Source organism: Salarias fasciatus, chromosome 22 (assembly GCF_902148845.1).
Source record: "Salarias fasciatus chromosome 22, fSalaFa1.1, whole genome shotgun sequence".
NCBI classification, from domain to species: Eukaryota; Metazoa; Chordata; class Actinopteri; order Blenniiformes; family Blenniidae; genus Salarias; species Salarias fasciatus.
Window position 1 is genome coordinate 20,753,223 of NC_043765.1, and position 9,126 is coordinate 20,762,348.

At 44.9% G+C, this 9,126-nt stretch overlaps 1 protein-coding gene across 2 annotated transcripts; it reads right to left on the bottom strand.

Moving 5' to 3' along the window:
• Positions 1 to 2,280: 2,280 nt before the first annotated feature.
• Positions 2,281 to 7,506, bottom strand: klhl38a (kelch-like family member 38a). Of its 2 annotated transcripts, none has more exons than XM_030120801.1 (4): positions 7,214 to 7,506; positions 4,075 to 5,431; positions 3,851 to 3,956; positions 2,281 to 3,090 (listed from the first exon to the last, which is right to left on the bottom strand). In XM_030120801.1, the coding sequence occupies exons 2-4, from the start codon at positions 5,428 to 5,430 to the stop codon at positions 2,801 to 2,803; spliced, it is 1,752 nt and encodes a 583-aa protein (XP_029976661.1). In that variant the 5' UTR covers position 5,431; positions 7,214 to 7,506; the 3' UTR covers positions 2,281 to 2,800. The 2 variants fall into 2 exon arrangements, with proteins under 2 accessions (XP_029976661.1, XP_029976662.1); XM_030120802.1 differs by lacking the exon at positions 7,214 to 7,506 and adding an exon at positions 5,766 to 5,839.
• Positions 7,507 to 9,126: the final 1,620 nt, after the last annotated feature.

Here is a 9,126-nt window from a genome sequence, read left to right on the forward strand (position 1 = left end):
GATAAAGGCACATCAGTAATTACTCATATTTTATGCATCAGTTCTTTAGAGAATATCATCCAGACTAAGCTCATGTTCCACTAATCATTCCCAGATCAAATCGTCCTCAACTACAGATACACTTATACACATAAGCGAATCCATATTTAATTTGAATTAAGCAAGACAAAAACCGTTAAATAGTTTGAACCTATTTTTGATTGGCTGCCTTAGTACATTATTTGAATGATTGACAAAACTAAAGTGTATGAAGTGGAGTGATGAATTCTGTATATTTGTATTGATCTTTTTTGAGGCAGGCGCTTTCCCTTTTTAGCATTTGGGCCCTATTCTTTTGCTGAAATTGACATAGAGATAGTTACAAAATTAGATTTCGACCATCACCTTAATCCTGATCTGTCTGCATGCAGCGTTTGCAGGCAGTGATTTGTTTTCCTCGCCCTTATATAATAAGCTTATTGTCCTTCTAACCGTCGTCACAGTATGTGCATGTGCTCACACACAGAGTAGGCCATGAAATGTCATCCTGGACGGGTCAGTGACTGAAAATAACCTGCCTGCCTTCCGACCCGCCGCTCTGCCCATGGCCGACCCTCACACGCTGGTTTCCATGGAGAGGCGAAAAGCAAATAGTTGGTTTAGGGTGGCCAATCTCAGTGAAAAAAACAACCACAGAAATGAGTGTATGTGTAAATTCTCTGCTGGCTGCTCCGTGTCGTCCTGTATGTGTGAGGCATTCAGAGCGACCAGGCTAACAAGGAGCCATTTACCCCAGTGACGGGCCGAGCTTGCTAATGCAGCGCGTGCTTGAAAATCTCATTTGGTTGCTGCTCCTGGGCAACTTTCAATGCTTCCACACTAATGGACGTGGATCAAAATGCAGAAGTGAAATCTAATCCCAGATCTCTCCCCCTCCCTGAGGTCAACTTCACTGAAGGGCCACTTACAAGTAGACTCCATAGCATGCAAACAGCGATCCTCTCAGAGGAGCAAAAAGAAACCGGATATTTCATCTCCATGCGGAGCTCCTCGTGCCAGACAGGCTGTATGAAGGGAATGTGACCTGAGAGGTCAAAAGGTCCAAACATGTCAAACACAGGGCATCATGAACATGTATATTCATTAAACACCTACAACTTCACACTAAAGTAAAAACTATTATCACATAATGTGTGACAAAAAAAAAAAAGAATCCCTATCAATACATGCAGAGTTCATTTCACAATGAGTTAGACTGAATACCAGCAAATAAAAAAAAAAAATCAACAGATTAGATGTGAAGCAATAAACTACAAAATAAAATTCTAAATATGCAAAATAAGCAGAATAAGAACACTTTCCATATCAAAACATTAAAAATATGCACATAAAAAGAGAGCGTTGAAGTTGTTTATGTATCATACAGTCAATTTGGATCTTGGCTCTCAACAAGGATGCATACCACAAACTATCCAGGAGGTTCTAAGGAGGTTACCATGGCGATGGTTTCCAGAGCCAGGGGCTGAAGCACAGCAGTGAACATTTGCTTTGTGAAGGACAAAAGGGCTGCAGGACATAGATGGATGTACGCCAACAGAACTGGCCACAGCTGTGAAGACGGTTCCTCTCTGCTGATTTGTTTCTGATACTTGAAGCTTGCAGATTTGCCATCTGACAAGAAGAACCTTGAAAATGCAGAAAATCTCCATTCAGAGGTTCGTGGTTGCAGAGGGAAGGTCGCTGCAGCACCTCTGGGCACTTGTGTTCAAGCGGAGCATTGTCACATGTCTTTATGTCAACATACAGCATCCGGCCACCGAGATGTCTTATTTATCCAGCAACAGTTCAATAAAAACTCAAATCAACACATAACTCACCACTGAATCCTTTATCATATCTTTGCTACAGGACATTTTATTGATCCAAACCTTTTTTTTTTTGGTTGCAAGGTATAAAAAAAGGACTTTGCTGAGATTCACAGGAATAATTAACAGCCATGAAAAAGTACCAGAAGTAGAGCAATGTGGATTTAAGTAATTTAATTTGTGTCACACCGTTCTTCTTTGCAGCAACAGAGCAAACGTAAGAAGCAGCAACTACTTTTAAAAACCAGCCTGTAAGATTAGCTCCATCACAGGGCAAACACACACATACAAACAGCCTCAAATGCTTATTTTTTAAGCAGTACACTGGGTAAAAAAACAAAAAACAAAAAAACTACAAAAAAACCCCAGAATAATTTATATAAATACAATTTGTTTTTCATCAGTAAATTCCACTTACTGGTCATTTAATTTTGCTTTCTCGTGTTCTGCCATAACTGTTCTCATCAACACATGTGCTTCTAGTAGGAATGTATTCTTTATTATCTGTAAAGTGCAAATCATCAGCCATGTGTCATTCACAGTTTTCCAACCCAGGCAGAGCTCAGGGGGTTAACTTGCGGCCATATTCATAAAATTCCCCATGTGTTTGATTGTTTACAGAAACAGTAACTGCAGCAAACCTGTGTGAGTGTATCAGGGATAAAAGCATTAACTCTCCGAGTCAGGCCCAGCGAGCGCAGCCATCTGCAGAAGGAGCTTTCTGCATGTGTGCGTGACCAGCTGCTTGTTGTGCGAGCGCCACCGCCTCCAAGTCGTCGCTGGTTCGACCCCGAGCGCCGCAGAAATGACACGTCTTCGATTCAGGCGAACGTCCGCCTGCTCCAACGCGCCGCCGAGACGGAGCTGTGTCACACTCTTGTCTGAAATGATTTCCTATTGGTGTAATCACAAGCCAATAAATCACTGCAAAGATGAGACGCCGGCCGGTCGGCGGGTCATGGCGGGTTGGGTCTGTTGGACACGCAGACCAGAGGCAGGGAGCCGTGGTCAAACAGCTTGTAGGGCAAAGAGCCTCTGGAGGTCCAGACGTCCGTTTTTGGGTCGTAGCACTCGAAGCAGTCCGAGTCCTCGATCACGTCGTGGCCGTTGAGGACGCGTCCGCCAGTGACGTACAGCTTGTTGTTGACGACCGTGGCGCTGTGGTGCATCCTCCGCTCCTTCAGGTTCTCGCACTTCACAAATTTGTTGGCCTTCGTGTCGTAGGCAATCATGCGTCTGGTGTACCCTGAGATTGAGAGAGAGACTTTAATCCACCTTAAACCTGGATGGTTAATCCACATTTCTTCAATCAGCTCAAGAATTCTGTAACATGTTAAACCGCCATCATCAGAGAGCTGGATGAGGTTGGATTGCAGCTCTGGGAAAAGTCCAAATTAACTATTATTGTGAGATAACCACGCATGCTGATCTTGGAAATAATCACTAGAACACCAAGCATGCAATTTCACCCTAACATTTGATATAAACTGCTGTGTCCACTGCTTAAAAACCTATGTAGAAAAAAAAAACTGATTTAATGAAGAAATGTTGTTGAAACTAGAGTTAAAAAAATCCTTTTGCTTTTTATAATGATCATGTCTCAATATAACAAATAGATACCTTGGAGAAAAAAATCTTCAACTGGATATAATGCTGTTGTATCTGGTTTGGTTGGTTTATCCAATCATCCATCCATCCATTTCCTATACCGCTTGTCCTTCTCAGGTTCGCGGGTCGCTGGTTTAAATTGAGTTATATATTTTATATTTATTTATATTTGATGGATGTCAAATGTGTGAGAAAAGAACAAACAAACATTAAAAAACATGAAAATAAATGGATGGATGGAAGGATGGATGGATGGATGGATGGATGGGTGGTTGGATGGATGGATGGATGGATGGATGGATGGATGGATGGAAGGATGGATGGATGGAGGATGGATGGATGGATGGATGGAGGATGGATGGATGGAAAGATGACTGTTTTCTGTATCATGCTCTCACCTCCTATGATGTAGATTTTATCCTCGATGACAGCAGCCGGGGCACAAACGTTTTTCACTGTTCTGGTCTCCAGCCTGGACCACAGGTTTCGAGAGATGTGATAGACCTGTCCCACAACACAAACATCAACTGTTTATCCTTTTTTGTTTTTCTAAACCAATGCCAAAACCAAGTGTTGCTTTAAGTCCTCCCCCCTCTCATTCTCTGTCTGACGGCTTTTCTACCTGAATCAGCCTGACGGGGTTCTGCATGGCGTCTTCTCCCCCAAAAACGTAGATCCTCTGGTCGCTGGCCGCGACGGCCGGATGAAGCGCTGCGGTGGGCATGGGCGCCATGGCCTCCCACTGATTGAACATGCTGTTGTACCTCTCCACCGACTGTGAGATCCGCTTGTCCGTGCCGATGCCTCCCAGCACAAAGATGAAGTGCAGGTAGGACACGCTCTGGTGGGCGTACCGCGGCGCCAGCATGGGCTCGGCCGTCCTCCACTGGTTGGTTTTGAGGGAGAGCGTGTACACCGTGGCGCTGACCGTGTTGTCGCTGGCAGACGTGCAGAGGCTGAGTCCGCCCAGCACATACAGGATGCTGTGAATGCAGACGTACGCCGCTTTGTAGAGGCGCAGCGGGAGCTTGGCGAGCCACTGCCAGCGGTGAGTCCTCTCGTCGTACAGCAAAGCCTCCCTCGAGGTCTGCTCGTTGTTTTTGCGTCCTCCGACGACCACCAGCGTCTCCCTGCAGGTGTAGCGCCTGGGCGTGGTCCAGAGCGGCCTCAGCTCCCGGCTGCACTTGGTGCTGACGGTGAGCATGAGGCGGCGGACCGAGTCGATGATTTCGGTGCAGAGGGTGGAGGACTGCACCAGCGGGTCGTTGGCGATGAACTGGAAGAGGTAAGTCGGGTGGATGTAGCGCAGGCGGACCTTCTTGAAGAGGTCGTGGATGGCGCCGCGCCGCGAGAAGGGGTCGTGGTGGATCCACGCCAGGAGGGTCTCGAACACCTGCTCCTCCTCCGCGCACAGCCGGTCGTCCTCCAGGTAGCACATGAGCTCCGGAAGAGAGAGCTCGCAGAAGTCTTCCGTCGCAGCCACGTCCGAGAAGCACCTCACCGCCATCTCCCGGGCTTTCTCCCTCAAGCTCTCGCAGTGAAGGATCTCGGACAGCCGGATCATGCTCAGGCAGTTCTCCGGGCTCAGCTGCTCCTGGAGGAAGGCGGAACAGGCCTCAAAGAGCCTGCCGTAGTGCAGCATGGACGCCGCCTGCATGAGCGGAAGCACGTTCTCCATGTTGATGGCGACGCAGCCCGTGTAGACGTAGTCCACGATGCCCACGAGCACGTCTGAGGAAATCCCCTTCAGGTTGACCCGGGCCTGGCTGCTCTCCAGGAAGTTGCTGCAGAACATGGCGCGGAAGTAGGGACTGCTGGACACCAGGACGCTCCGGTGGCAGGGGACCTCCAGCTCCTCGGTGCAGAGCAGGACGTCCGTCAGGATGCGCTCCTGACGCAGGACGTTGAGCTGAGCGAGCAGGAGGGATGGAAGCTCACAGTCTTTGAAGGAGAAAACTTCTCGTGGTTTACTGGCCATTCTGTAAAATGAGAAAACATCCCGATGTGACAGATTAAGATTTTTGAAGAAACGTACAGTTTATTTTATGAACTAGTTTTTTATGGTGAAATTAATGAAATACATTGTGATCTGCAGATAAACTTTCATATTTCAGTACTTTGACATAACATAACTATCTTTTGCACTGTCTGAAGTGAGCTTGTGCGTCTTTTCAGTATCAATAACAGATTTATACTGTCTTTTCCTCAGACTCAGAGAAACGCTGCAGCCTCAGCAGAGTTATCTGTGAACACAGAGTTTGTAAAATCAAGCTGAAATACACTTCTTTTATCTAGTTTACAGGATCACTCTACCTCTTCGGAAGCTTTTAAATCCAGTGGTGACTCCCTCAGGAATTCAGCTTTATTGGTTTGAAGCGTTGGAAGCTGTCAAAGTAAAATAATGAAAACCTTGCACCACTTCAGATATTTCAGTCAAAACTCCAAGCTGAAGCTTCATATCGGCTTTAAACAACGGCAACTGAATGTGAGAAAACAACAACAAAATAAAATGTCTGAATATCTGAGGGATCCTTTGAATGAAGTGACTTTGTTGAATTCTTTTCATCCTTATGCTTTTACAGTGACACATATTCACACTGACTCGTCAAATTCACGATCCGTGTCTGAAAAACAGTCTTTCTGTGACATAAACATCCGTTTAAGTTTATATCAAATGTTTTCAATCATCGGATCCAATGTCAAACTGTTAAGGCTCCTGTCGAGCAGCTGTCTTTAATTTGAATTACTGACTCACGCATTTCTATTTTGAACCACATGTGAAATTATCTGGACGCAGCCGTGTGCCATTAGGCCACATCTCTATTATCGAGCCGCCCGTCACTGCTATCATTAACTGATCTGTGTCAACAAACCATCTGTGTTTGTCTCTCCATCGCTCCGCGCTTCTCACCAGCTATTTTCCTCACGTCACATTTTTCCTCGATCAGATTCTTCCTGTTGCTCAGGCTGACCGACCATGCATGAAGGGTTTATAGTTCTTTAAAGTCCGTAAATTTCATTGGGCTATTAGCAACTTTGAGTCTTCTGCTCATCCCCGTGTCAGCTACTGATTTACTCCCACTTACAGGGAACAGCCTGCCTGTTATATTTAGCCCGATAATAATCATTGTATGGTATTAAATGCCGGTGATTGTGAGTGACATTTCACAACTGGCAGACTTTAAAACACGTACTGCCGGGAGAAACTCGATTCTTCTTCAGGGCACATCGCAGAATGCTGACCTCCAAGTCCGAAACAAGTACTTTGTGTCAGCCAAAGAGTTTTTCTACAAATTGTTTGGAAATTAAAATCAATATTACATTAAAAAGCAAGTCTGCTGAGCTAAAACAGACCCTGCAGCATATCTGCATTGTGTGCAGGACAAAGGGTGAGGATGCCTTTTGGATGTTTAGAGTGTAAAAATGAGTTTTAGGTGAAATATTAGTAAACAAAAAAGAACCGGAATACAGAAAAACACAGTTCCCCATCAACAGCGATGCTTAACTTAACAATTTGAATTAAGTCTTTTTGATGAGAAAACTTCCACTTTAACTAATTTAGGAAGGTTTTTCAAAATTTCAAAGCAGGTAAATCTATATAAGTGTATCAAAACAGAGTGTATCACTGGTGTCTGACTTCATTAGAAGCTATTGTCTCTCAGAACAAGCTATAACTTAACTGAAACCTCACAATAAATGTGTCAAACTGCTTTTAAATAAACCTAGCAGTCACTGTATTCCCAAACCTTCTAAATTCTTACCTCCGCCCTCAGACAATAAACAAAGTCCAGCTTCTCTTGACAGTCTGGTCAAAACAAAAAAGAAGATCAAACACAAGGAAGAGAGTTAAATCATTATCCAGAGGGAAAACGGTCAGTCAGTCAAGAAAGGAGCATGACACCGAGAAACGACAAGGCTTTCCAGTTAGGCACTGCGGAGATCGCCATGAGGCCACTGTGTACATTCCTGCTGCTAAGAATAGTATCCCGGGCCACTGTGACTCCGGCCCGGCCTCTCATGTGACACGGGGCTGTTTGGTACCCGGTTGCCAGCTTAACAGCTCCGCCAGAGCCCAGAGGAGGAGGAGGAGGAGGAGGCGGCGTTTTTACACCAGGGGTCCTGAAGGGTCTTGACTCAGCCAGTGCTCCCACTCAGGCTGGTGGGTCATCTAAGAGTCCCTGAGCTGCTCGCCCTTGTCCATCTCCCTCCTTCACTCTCGTGTCTGTAAAAACCAGGATGTAGATAAATATAGACAAGTGCTGATGGGCCTTCCTGATCAGGAGAAACAGATGGTTTTTCCTCAAACATTTGATTCAGTATTCCAGTTTACAGATATGCACAATGACTTACAATTCTCCGGCAACTCATCTGTGTGTGTGTGTGTGTGTGTTTATGTCAGACTGTCGAGAAATGTAAATAAAGATGTTGAGTACATGTTTCACATTCATAGAAATAAACCAGCAGTGAGTTTACAACAAACTGTGACCAAGCATAAAACATGAAGGTCAGAGTGATGTTGGTCAGAATTCCAAGAAATGCTCCCTCAATCGGGCTGGTTGTCAGTTTTTGGACTACAAGTTGACATTTGCCTGACAATTTGTGAATTTGCCAGAGATAGCAGTGACCTCTGACCTTTGGCCACCAAAGCCTCCCCATGTCCATCTCAGAGTGATAATGAACATGTACTGATTCACGTGTCGTTGTGTGTGTGATATGATACGATATTGATATGAAGAGGCGGAAGAAATCCTGTGTAATTACCTAAATACTGCTACGTTGAATCTGTGGAGATTCTTTTAGTGGTAATCAATAGTTGCCACTCATAAAAAAAAAAAAAAAATGCTTAACCCAAACACAGCCAATAGAGTCAAATTTGAGGCGGATCCCATTTTTTCCTCCTCTGCATTCCCTTAAAGGTTCTCAACCTTTTTCATCTCAAACTGGTCCATCCACCTTCGCTTAAGCCGTCTTTCAGCTGAAGGAGTTGTCATTTCTTCCCCTGCAGCTCCTCACTGAAAGCCCCGCGGCTCCTGTGGCAGTAAGATGGATCACTCTCATGTTTGTTCAGCGGCGTATGACAAGGAACCGGAGCTGCATGCAGACAGATTGAATGACACAGCGGCCAGAAGCTGAGCTGTCAGCGACTGGGACGTCCTGACATGTGAGCACACACACACCTCCGATGGACTTTGCCACACTCACTTAAGTGAAATCTTACACTGATGATACCAGTTAGTGAGTGACACCTTCGCGTTTACAGATCACGGCGTGTGTTCTTCGCTCTTGAGAGGGGAAATGTGTAAATCTGATTTCTTTAATATTATATCAAAAGCGTCTTTGGATTGGTTTCCTCAAAGTAAGAATATCACAGCTTTGAGGTCTCGGGATTTTTATATTCTTTCTGTGCAAAAAAAAAAAAAAAAAAAAAACATTTAAGGTTAACCCATTTGACCATCTCAATGCCAGGGTGCTATCCACTGCTCCACCCTGGAAATCAATGAAACAAATCAATGAAACAAAGACAAAAACAATGACTTAAAGACACAAACATTGACAAAAACTGAAAAAAATAGAAAATACACACATCGTTCGAAACATTAGGTGTATCTTATGAAGGGTTTTTCTGGGGTCCTGCGGGTTATATGAGCCCGGGGCCCCTACAGGGGGGTTCTGG

Coding starts and splice junctions, on each gene's coding strand:
- klhl38a (XM_030120801.1), bottom strand. CDS start 5,430: ATGGCCAGTAAACCACGAGAAGTTTTCTCCTTCAAAGACTGTGAGCTT. Junction 3,957..4,074: donor ACCCCGTCAGGCTGATTCAG/GTAGAAAAGCCG, acceptor GTTGTGGGACAG/GTCTATCACATCTCTCGAAA. Junction 3,091..3,850: donor TAAAATCTACATCATAGGAG/GTGAGAGCATGA, acceptor TCTCAATCTCAG/GGTACACCAGACGCATGATT.